The 20,006-nt window shown below is 39.5% G+C and overlaps 1 protein-coding gene across 4 annotated transcripts; it reads left to right on the top strand.

The window, feature by feature from the left end:
- Positions 1–1,099: 1,099 nt before the first annotated feature.
- tfap2a (transcription factor AP-2 alpha) lies at positions 1,100–16,314 on the top strand. Of its 4 annotated transcripts, none has more exons than XM_088918420.1 (7): positions 1,100–1,200; positions 7,057–7,476; positions 8,889–8,940; positions 10,782–11,013; positions 12,018–12,136; positions 13,746–13,887; positions 14,737–16,314. In XM_088918420.1, exons 1-7 carry the CDS (start codon positions 1,168–1,170, stop codon positions 15,023–15,025), a joined length of 1,287 nt encoding a protein of 428 aa, XP_088774546.1. In that variant the 5' UTR covers positions 1,100–1,167; the 3' UTR covers positions 15,026–16,314. The 4 variants fall into 4 exon arrangements, with proteins under 4 accessions (XP_088774546.1, XP_088774544.1, XP_088774543.1 ...); XM_088918418.1 differs by lacking the exon at positions 1,100–1,200 and adding an exon at positions 3,806–3,856; XM_088918417.1 differs by lacking the exon at positions 1,100–1,200 and adding an exon at positions 4,949–5,495.
- Positions 16,315–20,006: the final 3,692 nt, after the last annotated feature.

Below are 20,006 nucleotides of genomic sequence, written 5' to 3' on the forward strand. Positions count from 1 at the left end.
TATCAAATTGTTATCAACAACCCGATTTTTTACATTTTTCTCAACTTCCTAAGCAACAGGAGAAACAACAACAAGCCATCTAATTCATTAAATTAAATAGTTTTTTTTTGCCTAAAAGTGTTTCAAATCGCCCGCGATAACTCAGGCCCACGGATTATAATGGCCTCGCGGGACGTCTGAGAAATTAAGAAATTTATAAAGCCACTGATACTGTACAGTTTCGATTTGGTACAGTTTTTCAAAGCAACAGTTTTAACATCTAAGTTTCATCGAACAACGTCGAGTTTAAAGATTTCAAAGCCCAAAGGTGCAGAGTGTAGGTCTAGAGCCTATCATACTTTATATAAATGAACCTTTATGTTAAAAAAAAACATTTTTGTTCTCTCGTTTATGGAGATTTAGTTAATACTAAATAATTCAGTATATGTGAAAACACGCCACCACACCACAAAACAAGATAATCGGTTTGGGATTCTTAGGGATAAAGAGCGCTATATGTATGTAATGAATTGTGGTTGTAATTATTGCATCCAAAAGTACTGAAATCGATGGAGAATCCAATCGAATATATCACTAAACTCTCTGGGAAGAATATTTTTTTAAACAGATACATTCAGCTTTTTTTCGGGTTATTAAAAAAAGATCCAGCAGCCGTTTCCCAAACCAAGTCGTAACTAAATAAAACCGCGAGCAGCAGGTATAACGCTGAAGAACAAAAAAGCTTAGCACTTGTGTCGTGCGTGCCCTTGATAAACAAACACCACGGATGTGAATTAATTGGCCGAAATCCTCATTATTTTGGGGAGAACGCGGTTTTGGCTCTTTTTCTCGTACTAAACTCTCCGACAGAACTGCAGAGTCTTCTAAGTGGGCAACGTCTGCCTTTGCCCTGGTCCCGAAAGTGCAGTTCCGTTAAGGTGACCGGTTGTGGTTCAGAGACCTTGAGGCTGACGAGCTAGAAAGTTGGTTATATTTTCTCAAATACTTCAGGGGGGAGTTACATGACCGGGGGGACTGCGCATGCGCCACCCAGGTAGCACCCAACTTTTTTTTTTATGACCAGGTGAGATGTTTCCGTTCAGGTGAAAGCACAAATTGTCTTTGAGATCAGAGGTTCATGGAGATCCCACGTTGCGTGATCGCCACATAGAATACGAAGGCTAAATAATGTCAGTAATGACAAAAATGGGCGACTGGCAGGTAGGTGTTATTGCCTTTCAGATCGCTTGGAGAATAGTTGCGCACAGGTGTAATACTGTTTGAATACATCAGCGCGTCAGCAAAATATTGTGTATATATACGATGACTATGTCTAAAATAACTGTCTTTTCTTCTTGATATCTTATAGCAATCTTTCGGTAACTTTCCATATTTCGCTTTTCCCTGTTGGGGAGGCGACAAGCCGTGACTCATTGCAGCAGATACAAAGTTAATGATTTTTTTTTTTAATTCAAAAGCATTGCGGATTGCGTATGTACTCGAATTCGTATCAACTTTTCTTGAATGTGCTCTGTTGGATGCTCGGGAAGGTGAAATGCTCTGTCTTCAGACACAAGATTATGATTTCACTAACAAAACACTGGGATGTAAATTCGCGTGTGGTCGGGATCAGTTTAAGCGCACTTTCAAAAATAAACCGAAACGTTTTAAACGTTTTCTGTCTAAATTTCCTTCTAACCCCCTTCATTTGCACACAAAGAAGTTAGCCTTCCGGCTGAAGTGAATTGGTCAAAAAGATTATGAAACCATGACAAGTACAGTAAAACAAATATTTAGTTTTAAACACGCATGAATTTAATATTATATATCTACATTGTTGGCCAGTAATTGTAATGTAGGCCCGTTTCATGTGCAGTCACGCAAAATCATATTAATAAGGTACAACTATAGTCTCTTTGGTGGGCTGATAATCTTTGTGATGAAAAGCAAACGTTTTCCGTTGTAATTTTGGGAGGAAAAAAATAGCCAATAACGTGCTTACAAAAGGGTAAACAATGAGTTCAGGAGTTATATTTCTGTTTTTTTTTTTAATTCAGATCTAAATTTGTCAAATACATCTTGAACGAGGTTTCGCAGTTCTAGCAGTATCATGAAACGGGGTCAGAAACGGAAGAAAAGCGACACTTCAAGCTGAAAGTCGTAAACTGTGGAACATACAAGAAAAACTTTACATTCTATGTTTTAAAATACAAAAGAATACGAACTAAAACACCGAAAACTCTTACTTTGGAAATAAAAAAAAAATGGGATTTGGGAATAGTGTCCAACGATACTACTAGTTTTAATTTGTGAAGAAAATCGGACATGTCGGATAAAATGAATGTGCTTTTTAATTCAATATCTGCTCCATACCTTGCATTTTGGGAGTTTACATCACGGTGTGGCGTAGTAATGTTATGTACGGATCTATGTATGTTTCTGCGGCGTCAGTCGACGGTCAGTCGTGGTTTATTTAAAACATTGCTGTGAAACACTTGTTCGTGACAGTTTAATTTTAACTTAAAGATTAAAACAAGCCTTCTCCCACCCCCCGCCCCTCTTCCACCACACGGTTACTTCATTGCGGCCTTTCCACTGTAGTAATTGTCATCCCTTCATTAATGACAACAGGTTTTGAAGTTTAGATACTGCTCCGCCAAAAATGGTAATAAAGATTATTAGGGTCAACGCCTTAGTCTTAACTACCTGTTTCTGAGTATAAAACACAGGGTGTTGCTACGAATGCGTTTAGCTGAACCCGTGATTCTGCTTTCAAATTTAGAACAATCCATTTTGTTGTGTAAATGATTTAAAAACAAAAAAAACTTCAAATGTCTCGAAGTTAAAACTCTAACCCTATGTGTCGACTTTAACATAGTCTCCTTGTTTTGCATAACACTGAGAAAGTTGCTTCTTAATTCCTGATCCTCAATAGGACTAAAACAACTCTCTTGTCATTTAAAGAAGAGAAGAATATTCAGGCATGTAGTCTGAAAGGGGACAACATCTCGTGTTTTTGTTTCGCTCAGGCTGCTGTTGGCACACTCTCTGAAGAAAATAACGTGAAAAACGTCTTACAAACCTTACATACGCGCACGATCATTGACTTTGACTTCCCTGATCTCATGGGGGATGGTTTGAGTGTTTTAACTCTCATACTGATCAATGTATGAGTCTTAAAAAGGGCAAAGACACCTTACTGTATTTATCTTTCCGTACTTTAATTTGCTTTCGTCTGTTGTTTCTGAACTAACTCCCATAGATAACAAAAAAGGAAAAAGGAGAAATATGAACACTATATTCCATATTTAGAACTACGGAAAACTCGAAGTAAACCTATCATTTATGTTAAATATAAGGATGTTCACCAATGTATAAGCATAGAAAATACCCCCAATGAGAGATTGTCCGCTATTTTGTCTTTAAAATGCCTTCTTCTTTATTAACGCCGATGGCATACAGATACAAATAGCTAAATATGCAGTCCAGAGCCTTTAAAAAAAATGGAATTGTATAATTGGTGACGGAACAAACGAATCAAGATGCAGGGGGACTTTTTTTAACTTGATTGAATTCGATTTGAGAATCTTGCCCGAGTTCTACCTGTGTCCACTGGAGACGTCTGGATGGGAATCAAGCTGCTGTTGATATGCTAATGACGGAACGCGAGTTATTATAGGACTAAAGCTTGGACTCTTAACATTGGCCGTTAGAGGGAGATCTCTGAGCGCTGACAAGGAGCTCGAGTATCAAATAATTTCAGCTGTGCAGCAGCATTTACTTTGTGAAACAAGGAAAAACCCCATCTTAACTCTTAATACAACCCATGAAAATGCTTTGGAAATTAACGGATAATATTAAATACGAAGACTGTGAGGTAAGAGGTCGTTTATTGTGATATATATTTCTTCCTCCTTCCAAAAACTGAGTACATTACGCTTGTATTACAGGCAGATAAGAAGAGTTCGTGGTTCTTGGTGTGTGTGTGTGTGTTTGTGTAACTGTGTTTGGCGTTTTGGAAAAAACTTCAACGTTTCTTGTATAAAACACATTTTTGGGAAATTGTGTTCAAAACAAAATTAGATATCATAATCTTACTTCGCACATATCCCGGCTTCTGTAAATGGAAAAAAAGATTGTGTATGTTTGCGGGTATACACTGTATATGCACATAACAGAAACAGACTATACATAAAGCAGCATTTATATTTTGGTTAAATGTGAAGCGTTATAAAACTATTAAAAATCCGTCCTGCTCAAGAATGTGTTGCAATTACATTGATCATAACGTTCTCGTGTACACTGTGTTGAAGCAAATTAGTTGAATTGTATGTTTTATTTACACCTTTTAAACAAAATGAGTCTACAATTATTATTATCATTTTTCCAGAGCTATTAAAAAGTGGTGTTTAATAACAACAAGAAATTAATTCTTGACTTCCTCTCCGGCTGGAGCTTATGTCTGATTGTATGATTTGTACTATCCCGAAGTTAAACACGAGGATTCACTGATTCGAAAAACAGTTAAAAAATAATTTAATTTCATCGTAAATTTCCGAATTCCCCAAACATTTGAAAAACGTATTTCAGTCATTTATATGGCATTTTCGCGGTCGAATAAAATGTTGCACGTTTTGCCTTATTTTTAAACACTCATGCGATTTTCTGTCGGGGCATTTTGGTTTCTTTATATAATAAAAATTATGAAGAATAGCCATCTCAACTGAAACTGAAAATATTTATTTAAACACAAACGCTATTCCCCTTTCCAAAGTCCATTTCGGCTGAATTAAGTCCTATTTTGTTTCGTTTCCAGCGCAGGATTATCGCTGTAGTTTTAACGAGTGCCGTTTTTGTGTGAGCGGTAAGGTCTAAGTGACTGTTATTATAACCCTATTCAGTCAGCAGAGACGGAAAGTTTAGTATGTAATATTTGGGAGTTGTTTAGGAGTTGTACAGCCAGTCAAACGGGTTTACGCCAGAGCCTAGAAGACGCGATACGCCAGGAGCTGGAAGAAACAAATGTTGGATGGTTTCACTTTTACCCAGCTTGGATTCTATTTTTTCTCTTTTTGTCGGGGAAATAGTTCGATCTTTTTTCGACGAAAAGCTCTGTAAACGGTGTTTTCGAAGGCAGACCTGTTTGTCGGACTGTGTTTTACAAGTCGGTTCAAGCGTTTCTAGCGCGCAAGTAGGCTCGGAAGGGAGTGGACTTTTTTTTTTTTTTTTTTTTTGGCTGTTGTTGTTGTTGCAAAAGTGAGCCGAGACGAACGAGATCTGCGGAGCGTTTTTAAACTCCGAGCCTAAATCTGTAGCAGTGCCGGCGTGTTTGGTTTTCAACGCGGCTAGCCATGGATGAATCCATCAGTGAAGCCCGGAGAACAACAGGGCGCGGACCGTCTGAAGCTGATCTCAAAACCAAGGGGACAGAGAGCGCAGGCGGCTGCTCTCCAAGCACTAAAAATGTGCCAATCGAGGTGCCCTTAGCGTTTACCGGATTTTCGCAAGACTCAGAGGTGCTCATTGTTCCCTGCCTCTTCCTCTCTCCCTGTTTTCTCCCCTCATTCTGTATTTCTTTCACTTTTGCTTGCCCTCGAACCTTTTAAAATGTTCCCCCTTCTCTGTGATTCGTCAGACGCAAGAGAATGTCCCCTCTTTTTGTCTCTCTCCCTCTCTCTCCCCCTCTCTCTCTCTCTCCATCTCTGATTAGATACACTGATTCTTCATTCAATGGACGTCATTTAGTACAGACTCTGCCTTGAGTTGCTTCCTCGCTTCACGCTCGATTTCCGACCATTCTTCCCTTATTAAGTATTCGTGTAATATTAATAGTCATGAATATCTGCTATTAGGGATCCAAGAGAGGAACCAGATCTCTGCTAATATGAGCTCAAGTGAGGCAGCAGCTCAGTGATAGAGCGGGAAGACAGAAGAAGGATATAAGGAAACTTTAAATAATAATCTGCAGGGAAACAAAATACTGCATTTCTAACCCAAATGAAGGGCGGCAGGAATTTAACCAAATTCTGATGGATTATTGTGCTTCGGAGGTGCATATATGAACATTGGCGCTGTGATCTTGCAGTAGTGTTGATCTGGGCTTATTTTGTTTGTTCTATTTATTTTTACTGCCTTATCTCGTATTTTTCTGAAATTCTTACACCTTGACTTGCTCGAACCGCTTCGCAGATGTTAGTGCACAGTTTTTCAGCGATGGTGAGTTGCATTAAAGAATATATCCCAAGACTTCGTTTGGCATTTAGACTCCTTTTGTCGGCTTTTTTTTTTTAGAATTTAGCCTCGCTGTTTTTTAAACTTTTGTATTATTGTGTTTTGTAATGAAAATGTTTTTTTTCCCCTCCGAACGTCTTCACCGCATTTTAGCATTTACGAATGGTTGTAGAATTGTTTAGAAAACCGATCTATCGAAATTGTTACTTTTCTCATACAGTATTTGGCAGTTTCGAAGTGCCTCGTTCCCTTTGTAAAGAAAATACTTAGATTTTTTTAGGAAAAAAATAGAAATATTATTTGTTTATTTGAAAAGTGCAATTTCGCACGCACTTCTGCTGATTTTTCTTGCAATCTTTTTATTCTTATTATTATGATTATTTAGTGTAGTGTTGTTATGACTGTTACCACTACGCCTAGTAATAATAGTAATAGTAATAAAATAGTTGAACAAACGCTGGTACCGTAAAATCTATGCAAAGGCTTTCTCATATTCAGGAGTGATTTGCCAATCGTGATAAATAAATAATTTAGTGTTATATAGGGTATATATTTTAATATGGGGAAAAGAGAAATTTAAAGGTCTTTCATACACTATAACCAGCCCAAAATATCCAGCTTTTCAAAAATGTCAAGACAAATCAAGACGTTAGGCACCTGAAATCTGTCTTTCTCTGTTTTCAGCCGCTTTTTTTCCCCCTGCAATTTTATCAGTTGACATTCGTTCCAGAAACGACCGTTGAAATGTACTTTATCGCGCAAGAAAGAACAGGGAGCAAAACAGGGAAACAGGGGGAAAAAAAAAAACCCCGCAAGAATGTGTTTCTAACTGCTGTCTCCTTCCAGGATCGTCACGACGGCACCGGCAATGGGACGGCGCGGCTACCCCAGCTGGGGAGCGTGGGTCAATCACCTTACACCAGCGCCCCGCCACTCTCCCACACCCCCAACTCCGACTTCCAGCCTCCGTATTTCCCCCCACCGTACCAGCCGATCTACCCCCAGTCTCAGGACCCTTACTCGCACGTCAACGACCACTACTCCCTGAACCCGCTGCACGCCCAGCCTCAGCCGCAGCACCCGGGCTGGCCGGGGCAGAGACAGAGCCAGGAGAGCAGTCTGCTGCATCAGCACCGCGGGCTTCCCCATCAGCTGTGTAGAGAGTACCGGAGAGACGTCCTCCTACCGGGGGGTCACGGACTAGATTCTGGACTGACGGACTCTATCCCCATCCACGGAATACCTCATTCTTTAGAAGACGTGCAGGTAAGACGGCCCCACGCCGCGGGAGTTTAACAGAACTCGCTGAGAACAGAGCCAGAATATCTACAGATATCAGTCGCACCCGAATCGTGATCATTTTTTGAGCTCTTATCCAGTCGCAGGTGGGCCAGCAGCGGTCTAGAATAGATCTGCTCGGCTTCTCGAAAGTCTTGAGACGCATCTCCTGCATCATCCTCTCTCGTGTTATCTCACTATACAAATAAAAGGTGTGCAGGAAACGAGATAAGGGGGAAACCTTATTTTACGACAAAACAAAATCCTGTTTTTTTTGTTGTTGTTGTGCAGTCCATGCCGGCGTGAAACTATATATTTTTTTTGCACGAAATGTAGTTCCATTGTTGAAATAGGAAAACAGATACCCGCATCGACTTTTCATTTCTACAAAAAAGGTTAATAATAGAGAGAGCCGCATTATAATAATTATTCAGTCTTCTTTGAGGGTTTCTTCTTTTTCTATAAAAAACATTGTATTCATAGTGCAAAAATGAGTATATTTCTGGGGTCAATTCGCTGTAATCTATTTACTGAACAAATACCGGTTACATATCGCTGCTCTTATTCAGTATTTCGCCTTCCACTTCATTGCCGGAGTCTGGCAGAATTATCATCGTGTCCTCTTTGGAGGAAAAAAAACAAACAAACGCGCATCAAGGATTTTTTTTTTGAACGAATTGAAACCTGATGGTGTTTTGCATGTGACAATTTCGCGCTTCTGCCTGTTACCGGCGTCCCTGCACCCTGTCTTATTCTCAGATGAATCTTGCTCATTCAGGAGCACGCGATCTGCAGATGAGAGCAGAAGGCACAATGATATCAGTAATAAAACAACTTTGATCCGCCAGGACTGTGTGAGAGTAGTCACAAGGACCAGAGCAGAAATTCCGAGAAGAGTGAAGCACAGAAACAGTTGCCTGTCACACATCACGAAATTACAGGCACATCCCGTTCCTAGGGAATGTAGGCTAAGCGCTACATCACAAGACTAAAAAAAATAATCATCAGATATTGGTAAATATGCTTACCAGTGTGTAAACACGGCTATACAGAATATCCTTTGGCAATTTTAATTTCAAATTAAAAAGGCGCAGCCCATTCTGATGAAAATGTACTTGGAAATTACTGTATAAGTACTTGGAAATGTCTTGATGTAGGTAAGGAAAAACTACTTGAAAACAATAGGAATTTTAAGGGATTTCAGAAAATCTCATTTTTATTATTTTTTGTTTGTTTGTTTGGTGCTTTTATATCATTTTACTTTCCGGCTGCACTGAAACCAAAGTCGAAGAAACGACATTTCATTGAATGAGACAGATCATACCAGCAACTGCTGTTGAATTTAATTTTTGCCTCCTTGTTTCTTCTAACGTTGTTTTTCTTCTGTAATTATGTTGCAGCATGTTGAAGATCAAGGCATTAACATCCCAGACCAAACTGTAATTAAGAAAGGTAAGTAATTTCCTTCAAAATACCTTACATGTTTCTACAAGCTGTTGTACGCTGAGCGGCTGTGGTTTATTTGAGGCTTAGTGTTATAAAATACGGGCTACACGCAGAATGACAGAAGAAGCCGAAGGCGCGCTTGGGGTTTAATGCGCTTTCAGCGTTTTGCTTTTTTTCTGATGAAAGAAATGTGCATTTTCAGTGCTGAACTCATTGGCCAATGTTGGGAGAGACGCTTGAGCTGTGGCAAAAGTGCATTTCATTCACTGTGGATACCATGTTGTGTGATATACTTAATGACGTAGCGATATGTTCAATGTAATTTAGATTTGTTCTCAGCTTGTCTGGATTTTGCTACCGTTTCGATAGTCTTTTGTCATAGGTCCTTATTGTTAATGGGGTGTCCACTTGTTTATTTTGTAAAGAAACGGGATTCTTGCTTAATGTACAGTAGCTTACTTTTTCTTAGCATACACGCTACTAATGTAGAATTACATATATTCCACATCTTTAAGACTGAAAGTGCATCATGCGCAGATGCTACAAGACTTTTTCGGCGTGTTCATTTCTGTGTTTGTATGTGTGAATTCAGTCATTGTTCTTAACCCCTCTGTCAGCGTGGTATGATCAGGTTTAATGTTACATCTTTCTGCATGTGGAGCCTTTGTCAAGTCAAATTAGATGTGCAGGGGATAAATCTTAAGAGATGCTCTTTCCACGTCAACATGATAATTGGCTCTTATATTAGTAATCTCAAGAGTTCGTTTAACTCCTATTGTATCTATTAGCCTCCCCTGAGCTATTAATGTCACATGTGATCTATCCAAAACTGCTAGTCCCTTTGTCTTCGGTTTCCCACTGAAAATCACAGTCCCTACAAATTAAAATAATAAAAAAGGTTGTCTCCTAAAACGAAGGGTGCATATGTTTAACATGTACTACAACTGCGATAGGCCTTTGGCTTTTTAAAGACTTCTTGTACTGCACAAATAACTGTGAACTCTAATAAAAATAATCCTGTGTCCTGAGAAATAGTTTCGTCTATTTTGACTGATTAAATTGGTCATATAGGCCTTTAAGATTTTTTTAAAATAAATTAACGCATGAAACACTTTTTATCTTGCAGTGTTTGGGGCTCTTTGCTAACACTAATGTGTCATGCACGTCTATGTTTGGTTTTGTGTGCTGTTTCACGCTTAACTACATTTCAGTGGTTATTGTGTTTATGTGAGCGCTGCCTGTGGATAAAAACACGTTCCAATATTTTGATTTTTTTAAATCCTCGACATGCTGCATGTGTCTATTAGTAGTATATTGTTGGATTTCTGCGTTTATATATAAAAAAATGCCCAGCCCAGACAGGAGGGTTCTACCACAGTGCCATGTCTGCGTCACCCGCAGTCTAATCTATTCTGGCACTCTTTATCGAGAGCCACTTTGACTTAGAGGGTTTCTCATGCAGAAAGCACCATGCGCTCCAAAGAAAAAGAAAAATTGTACTATGTTAAACTTTTAAACAAATTTTGCCATGTGGTCATCGTTGGAATATGAAATGTTTAATAAGTCGTTTTAATTACATGGTAGTCAAGTCTGACCGGGCGCCGAGCGACTTTTGTCTCAGTTTAAGATCCCTGAGGGTCGTTTCCCTTGATGGGCTGGTGTCCTAAAATACACAAAAGGGAAAACCTGTGCCGTCGATACCTGCTGTTTTAAGGAACCTGTGAAGTTTTTTTTCCCCCCTGCCCTGTTTTAATCCAGTCTATAAAACAGAATGAATGCTTTTGCTCTCTTTTCTCCGGGCCATAAACCCAGACCGCCTTCTAAAACGAATCATTATCTTATTGTAGGTCCCGTTTCTTTATCCAAGAATAACAGCAGCGCCGTCTCCGCAGTACCCATCAATAAGGACGGTCTTTTCGGCGGTGTGGTGAACCCCAACGAAGTGTTCTGTTCTGTTCCGGGTCGCCTGTCTCTCCTCAGCTCCACATCAAAGTACAAGGTCACAGTGGCGGAAGTGCAGAGACGTCTCTCACCGCCTGAGTGCCTCAATGCGTCTTTGCTGGGAGGAGTACTGAGGAGGTGAGCTACACGCTGGTGCCTGTTGTAGCACTGAAGGGGAACCGAGTTCACGTGTGCATGGGAACCTGCCAGGGGGAAAAAAAAAGAACAAAAAAACTGCAGTTCCGTTTGCACCGACAGTACGTGTAGGTGATCAAGAATCAAACTGTCCTACATACACACGGTGTAATTAACAGACCACTTGATGTCGTTTCCAAGACAGAATGTGTCTGACATCATCATCATGTAGCCAATTAGTTGATGATTGCGGCTCCTGTGAATATCACGGCCCAATGTACAGCTGCATAGAAATCCAGCGCTCTTGTGGTGCCCCATATTGAGAGGAAAACTATATAATAAACACTGCCATTGTTAAAGGATGACTCCACATTCGGAAATTTTAATGGCTTTAAGTCCAAACTAACAAAAACAGATCCCGAAATAAACACCAGTATGCTATTTCGTAAAATAATGTTAAAGACCCAAAATAAACATTTAAGGAAAGGATAAGGAATGTGTTCTTAGCATGATCACAAGCGTTAACCGGACGTCTTTGAAAGAGAGTAACAGTGCTTAAAGCTGTAGTATTACTCTTAACAGTAGTAACAGCAACAGCAGTATAACCCTCTGATGATAAGGTCAAGGTTTTGATACTGTTGATTGCCTGTCGTCTATTGTTAGTCTATTCTATTCTTATCCATTATACAAAAAGACGTCTTAGTGAATTAAAACAGGTTTATAAGATGGTAGAATTTTTACAGTCTTTGCCTGAGAACTGAAGTGATCCATAAACCAATGCTTAGACGTAGAAAATTGTTTTGCTCATGTCCCCCAATAAGAAGTTATCGTTGTGAGCTGCACTGGCGCTAGGTTTATGTAAGTCCTGAAGCACGTGTGTTTCTGTAAGAAGAGCAGCAGGGACTTTTTTTTTAGCTTTTCGAGAGGGAAAGTCACCCATAAGGAGCCATTTCAGAAAAACAAAATCTTGCATTTTCCCGTCGTAATTTTTCTCTCTTTCCTCCCAGAGCAAAATCTAAAAATGGGGGGAGGTCCTTAAGAGAAAAGCTGGACAAAATCGGATTAAACCTGCCGGCAGGTAGACGCAAAGCCGCGAATGTTACATTGCTGACGTCACTAGTGGAGGGTAAGTAACGCTGTTAGGTATTTATTTCTGTGACGTCAGCTGTGCCTGGCATTCATTAAAACACTGATATCGCCTCTCCTTTCTAAATGGTGTGTAAGGTTCATCAAGTGTGCCATTTGCGCACCGGTACAGCGTGTAACCGTCTCATAGATGGTAATGATAGCGAGATCAAACTGGAATGATGGCGATTACAGTGTGCTTTTGTGACTTTGTTTTTACCACTGTCGCTGTGTACATTGTTCGCTGCATTTTATGGTGCGTACAAGTAAGAATTTGTATCGCAGAGAATGTGTGAGGTGGAGCATGCCAGGTGAATTATTTATCGCCTGATTGTTGTTACTGGCGTCAGCTGGGCACCTTTTCCGACGGTAAGCAATGGGCTCCGGAGATGTGCTTTTAAATGAGTATGGATTTATTTCACTTGCGCTCAGAAGGTAAAAGTTTGTCTTGATTTGTAAAAAGACACAAACTAAGGATAAGGCATTCTCCATTAAGACAGTCTAGTTGTGCTCCAGCGCGTAAATAATTAAAATAAATTAAATTGTATACTTGTGGTAACTATGCATATAAACACGATGAATATGGGGGGGAAAGTGGATGTGGGGGGGGGGGAATGCGTGTTTTGTAGAATAAATCCATTATGCTTGCAAATTGAACATCGCTATCCCGCGCGGTGGCATTTGGTGAGCTGTGGGTTTTTAAAGGTGAAATCCCGAAACGGTTCAGTGGCTTCTGTTAATCATTACAGCTTAAGACCTGAATGTAATATTCATTTGGCTTTATTGAAATGTGGTTGCGTATGTTAATGAGCGCAAACTAAATGTATGGCGTCTCCTGCGAGGGGGGGGGGGGGCGAAGACAGGCGGTTGTTTAATGAAGGGACAGTGACTTAGTGGAGTGCCGTTTATCGTTTATGATCCGCTCCATTTTATGGAAACGAGTTTACGGGGCTCGAGCTTTGATGCCCTAATTGGCGCATGCGTTCTTCCGGACTTGAAGCGAATGGCAGGATGCCCTGCAGTGGAAAACCAACTGGTTCAGGAAATTAAAACCAAAGGACTTGAAAAAAAAAATCAACATAACAGGCGGACCTCAATTGAGTGACCCCAGAATTCTCATGGTTAAAGTATGTAAGGAAAAAAAAAAAGGTTTAAACGCAGCCTCTTTAAATGCCTTTGCCGTGTACTTGAGTTTGTAAAACTTCCCCGTTGAACTACGATTACTTTTCTTTTCCCCCAGCAGTGATAATCAATACCTAGCGCATGACCCGACGCGTCTGATTACACGTTGTATTAACGGTTTTCTAATATCGCGGCCTTATGGTCTCTTTTTTTTGAAGCACAATGTTTCGCTTAAAACACTTGTTTTGTCATTTAACAACTCGCATTTCGTTTCGTTTTGTTTGTTTTTTTGGGGGCGAAGGAATGCACAGGTAGCGTCTTTGCCTCGGAGATGCCTGTATCAAAGTTCAGGACTTCTCATCGAGGCCTAATCGGTGTGCGTTAATTAGATGGATAATGTGTTAAGTGGAAGTGTTAATTGCTCGGTATTTGATGTCAGCAATTTAGACTGATACATTAAATACTCAACCCCCTTTTTCTCTTCTTAGGAGAAGCCGTGCATCTGGCCAGGGACTTTGGTTATGTGTGCGAGACAGAGTTCCCAGCCAAGGCTATAGCTGAATACATGAACCGTCAGCATTCCGACCCAAACGAACAAGTCCAGCGCAAAAACATGCTATTGGCAACAAAGTAAGTTCATTTTAACCATTCCCCCCCCCCCCCCCCCCCCCAAATATCTGACCACAAAACACTTCTTATAAATGTATTATAAATGCCATTTCATTAATCGCTCACTTTCTCTGTTTATGGAATCTGGTTTTATCCTGTGTGTGATATATATTGCAGTTGCCAGTTTACATGATAAAAAGACGTTTTGTTCTGCTTGAGCTTTGCTGACTCGTGTCATACTTTTTGATTGAATGTAGGGATTGCATTCGTGTTATAGTAAATACAAACGTTTATTACACTTCTGCGTAAATATGTAAAAAGCTGTATTAAGGAGTGTAACAGCTTTACTGCTGTGAATATTGTTCAGCAAAAGGGTCTGTGGCTTTTGGAGTTTAATGAGTGAAGAGGCCTTTTGAGTTAAACCCATATTGGGGTACTTTGGAAACCATAGATATTGGAAAGTGAATATTGGAAATGTTTTTTCACCCGTGTGGAATTTTAATACGCTATATTGTCCGTCACTTATCAAAAGACCTTGATATAGATCATAATTACACACAGACACTACACGATCGAAACACTACTGTGTGGCCTGTATAAAACAGAGATTAAACTCTTTGTCTCCCATTCAATCTGTATCAAAAACCCATGAGCCGCATTTTAAGTACTGCGAGCAACTCAATGAAAAGACAAAAAAAAAAACAGAAAAACAACACCGTTCATGTTCATTTTAAGATGAGCAGCTCCCTTTTCTGAAACGAATCCATTCAGGAGCCGAGCCGGCACCTGAAATGTCTGCATCCACCTTTGCCCGCGGTTCGCGTCAGAGGATAATTTAGACACCTTACGACTGTGCTGTCTTTCTTTTAGACAAATCTGCAAAGAGTTCACAGACCTGCTTTCCCAGGACCGATCGCCCTTGGGGAACTCTCGACCACAGCCGATTCTTGAGCCAGGGATTCAAAGCTGTTTGACCCATTTCAGCCTAATTTCCCACGGATTCGGAACCCCTGCGATGTGCGCCGCGCTCACGGCGCTACAGAACTATCTCACAGAGGCTGTAAAAGCTATGGACAAAATGTACCTCAACAATAACCCCAACAGCCACACAGACAACGGCACCAAAAGTGGAGATAAAGACGAAAAACACCGAAAGTGATCCCTTTTTTTTTCTCCCCAGAAATATAAATATTATAAATATATTATAAATATTACTGACCCAGGAAAAAAAAATGCGACTCGTCACTTCCTGCTCTCGCGATTTTACAAGTTTGTTTCTACCGACACGCACTCACGTTGGGAATGATGGGGGAGCGACGCCTTTTTTTTCTGCTTCCCTGCTTTTTAAAGAATGACAGAATAAACCGAAACGAGAAAAGGAGCCGTTCGATTAAAAAAAAACAAAACAAAAAACGGTCCCGGCAACTTTGTGGACTTCTTAAAATGTACTCCAGCCCTCCCCTCCCCACCTGACCTCACCCCTCTCTGTATCTCCTTTTTTTTAAAAAAAAGAAAGAGCTGCATCGGACTGGAGCACAGCAACCCTTAGATAACACGAATTTTCGATTGTAGCCACGTGAGAGAGGAGGGAAAGAGGATGAATTTTTATCAGTATTGTGAATAATAAACTTGAAAGAAAAAAAACAAATCACAGAGTTCCATGTCATGACTTCAGTTGTAGACTTTTCACTCCCAAAGGTAAAGCGACCGACTTGAACTTTTGAATTCAACACGATTCGCGTTTATAGAAGGGAATCAGTGTTCATGTATGTATATATTTATTTATGTGTAATTTAATGGGAATTGTAAATACGGTGCGTCTGTTGAAACCCTTTTTTTTAATTTATCTGGTGATCTCGTTTGCCTCCTGTTTAGTGGGTTTTAATATTCAGTTAGTTCATCATGTGATTTTATGGTACTTAGAAAACAAGGTTGGGGCGGGGGGGCTCTTTCTCTGGGGTATATGAATTTTACCCTCTTGTAGCATGTTGAGGCGACGCTTAAGCAACTGAACAAATTAAGCAGAAATAAACTTCCGTTTTCTCTCACTATATATATCATATATCATTCTTATTACATTCAGTTTATGTTGACCGGGGCACTCGCGGAGCCCTGGCAAATTTGAACTGTTTTGTGTTTTTTTTTTAAATACAAACCTTTATGTGTTGTGCCAAGAAAAAAAAAATAAGTTTCACCTCCTGTTCTTCCCTTGAAGCAACCGTAAGAGCAATAAATTGATATTGTCTTTTGAAAAAGAAAAAATAAACATTTTTTTTTGTTTAAAGAAGTTCAAAACGTTTGGAACCACCCAATATTTTGTATGTCCAGTGTCCGGATTGGAGGCGGTTTTAGTTGTATTGTATAGAGCTGTACTGGCAATAGTTCCCATGCCTGTCAATGTATCATAGTCCTTTGTTGCCCAGATAAATAAATATTTGATACGCTTTATGTCGATTTTTTTTTCAGTGGCTGGTACACCCGAGCGTATTTTCGGTCTTGGCAGTATTTTTTATTCAGTATGGTTACAGTAATTGAGTTTAACTCTCTCTTGACAATTCCTCCAAGAAATAAGCATCTGAACCTATTGTTTCCCTCAAGTATAATAAAAAACTTACTTTCAACCTCGGGTTCAGAGAAGGGGATCGTTCAAATATTCCGCCGAGCTTTTACGAAGTCAAACGACACTAGGAGACAGCGCATATATGTTTTCTGATCTGTTTTTGAAGTGACTGTGTGTAGTGTCACACCCTAAAGCGAAACAGATCTAAAAATCCACCTTTCAAAGCAAGAATATAATTAGTTTTAAAAACATTATGCTCAATCGAATGATACTGTTTAGTTTTTTTTCAGTAGCGTATAATATGTGATACCTGAGGAGTGTTTTCTCACGATTCATTTATAATCTGCGAAACGAAATGTCGCACACTGTGAAATATATTCTAATTTTCCACCTAATTTATGCTCTTACCCGATAGGTGGTAGAACACATCATTCTGTGTATTATGTACTATGTGGCGCTTTTATTGGTTGTCTGTGGTCACGTCATTTAGCTTTTATAACGCAAAAACACAAGAAAAATTATTAGATTCCATGTGCTTAATCATCAATTAAATGAGTGCATTAATACAAAAATGTTTAGATCAATCTTTTTCTATCCGTATTTATTATTTTTCTGAGTATGGTCTTAATTGGTATCTACATCTAATCGGTGCAAATCTTTAATACTGCATAGGGGGTTTTGTTTTTGTACTTTTGGCCGGAAAAAAATTAAAGTCTTCTGAATGGCTTAGCACCGCGCAAGATCGTTTTGATGTGTCGTAATTCATGAGAACTGAAGCATTTTAGAACACATCGCGATTCGAGTTTGACTGTCTATTGATAGCACGCGCTTCAGAATCAATCTCCACTGAAGCGGAATATTGTTGGTGGATTCGGAATTTCATTGTCTGTGGGAAGTCGGTTTGCACAGAGGGCTTTGGGCAAAGAGAAGGAGCGTCTTTTGCGGCAAAAGCAAAAACCCCACCTGAATGGTCATTAGATTTTGTGCAGGAGATACTGGTTAACTGTGAGTTCTTCTAAAATCGTGAGGTGAATGAACCCTAGCTGTAGATTTCCTTGGCACAAATGAAATGCACAGTGCTGTAGCAGGTGAAGTGAAGCATTGTCATTCAGGGGGGTATTTTTGCTGGCCGCATGTCAGATTGCGTGTGGGTTCGTAACCTCAGGCAACACAATAGCATTCATAAACAGGCATCCACGGCTGTTCCTTCTATAGCCAAACATACTCATCTCAACGAAAGCAATCTTATTAAACACCATTCATTCGTATTAGGATTTGCGATTGTTTGAACTGTTTCAATCAGTTTTCAGTAGAACTGTGGATTAATAGTACTATCCCAAGATCCCAAGCAACGGTGTAATTTACAAAACAATATACAATTTATTTGCCGATCGTGCAATATTTAGGGGATTTCCAAACAGTTAAGGCTTCAAAGGCATTAAGTCTTTTTGTAATTATAATGTATTACCGCTTTAGAAAGCGATGCACATATGTAAACAAGACATTTTCATTTATCTTTCATACTGTAAGTAATTCGAATCTGAAATTGTTAAATATTAATTGGTTATAGAATATTTAAGCACATATAAATCCCTATAAGACGTCACAATACTTGATTTTAGTTACGTGATACAACCTAAATAGACGTGTTTTTTTCTGTCGCTGCCCATAGTTAGAAAAATGGATACACTTCGATCTTTTTCCTCAAAAATTTGTAATATGAACATAATTCGTTATTTAACTGGTGGAACATCTATTAACATAGCAATGCCCCGCAGCTGAAATAATATTTAAAAAAGAAGGGATCTGACATTTGAGAAGCCAGTAGCTTGCAATACCCAGTTGTACTTGGCTAATTCTCTCTTTAACCTCTGGTTTGAGATAAATCAATTACTGTTGATTCCACTTCATTTCACAAGTGCATCATTTTTTTATTCCTGAAGTATATGATCTAATGTCTCGTTATTCAAATTAATCAGGATATAACTATTTTAAAATTTTAAACATTTTAACGTATCAAACCCAAACAGTAGCTTTCTCTGATAAAGACACACTTGATATATTATGGCAAATTATTTTTTGGTTAGAAACCGAATCAAATCCATCAGAACTACTTTTTTTCCCAGACGAAATCTCTTCTTATATTTAACTTGTTCATAAACTACATCGATACTTACGATACAATAGTATTTTAGATAATATCCGTTTCGTGTCATTTTTTACACTTACACTGTCAACTTTATTGTTTAATCTTTAACGCGTTATAAATATTCTATCACAAGAAAATAGCTATGTAAATATTTTCCTTTAATGTCTCTTTTAATTTGATAATTTACCTTAGAAAATTCGATATCTCACAAAAGTCATTTGCGTATATGGAAACAGACTTTGAAAAGTGTTGACTTCTTCCTAAATTATACAGTAATTTTAGGTTATATAATGGCCAGGATAATGGTCTATCTGAGACAATGGAGGAGTCTTTAGCTGTCGTTATCAATCTCTTATTCTTGCCTAATGCGTCCAAAACTATAATTAAGTCAGAGAACACCATGGAGCACACATCTGCTTAATCTCGTACCAAAACAACAACAACAACAACAACAACAAAAAAAGCTGAATTGCTTTACTACTTTAGAACTCAGAATCTCTTCTGAGAGATCCGTTTCGCTTCCATTGTGCCATTAGAAACTTGAAGAGGGTAACAGGCACTAAGCAGTCAGGAGTCTACTGAAGTGTGTGAGGTGTGGAAATCGGTGTCGATATTATTAATTAATAGTGTGCGTTTGAGCTGCCAATGTATCTGAACCCTGTGAAAAAAATCACAGCCTCAACTGCACCTGATAGCCCTACAGATAGGACGCCAAAGAAAGCACCGACAAATACACTGCCTATTGTATGGCACATTTTGTGATGGGTGTATATTCACTTAATACGGTTTTATGGTGAATTAGGCCTTTGCCGCATAACCTAATTCAAAGACTTCTGTACTTTAAAGAATGAATTAATATTAATACGCAATAACAGAAACACAAGACGTCCAGGGGTTGTAACCAGCACCTCCAGAAAGCCATCGGACTTGCATAGCGTGGAGGGGCGGATGGCTCTGCCGATGGCATTCTCCTTTTTTGACGCTGAGAGCAGTTGAGTTTCATTACAGCGCAACGCCAGGTGCAGGGAGCGGACTCGTACCTCAGACCGGGGACTTCAGACATCGAGCGGCGGTCTTGTCACCGATCGCTCGACTCGCAGCTTTTATACCTGGGAGTTTTATTTTATAACCTAGAGTGAATCTATATATATATAAAATACACACACACTGAGCTCGCATTCAACAGACCCCGCCGCGACGCCCTTGGCAGTAGTGATACTAATAAAAAAAAAATATTGAAATGTTGCGAGGATTTGATGTCAGTATTTTAAGTCCTAAGAGCCACAGGGTCTTCTTACTCTCCACTCACAGCCTCTGAGCAGTGATCGCCGAATTGGGCCCATTCCGCTCTCCAAGCGGGACAGGACCTGTTGGGCCGATCGCACTTTCCTCATTAGAGACTGCAGTCTCAGAGCCTGTAAGAATCTAGTT

This window comes from Atractosteus spatula, chromosome 6, assembly GCF_055471065.1.
Source record: "Atractosteus spatula isolate fAtrSpa1 chromosome 6, fAtrSpa1.hap1, whole genome shotgun sequence".
Lineage (NCBI taxonomy): Eukaryota > Metazoa > Chordata > Actinopteri > Semionotiformes > Lepisosteidae > Atractosteus > Atractosteus spatula.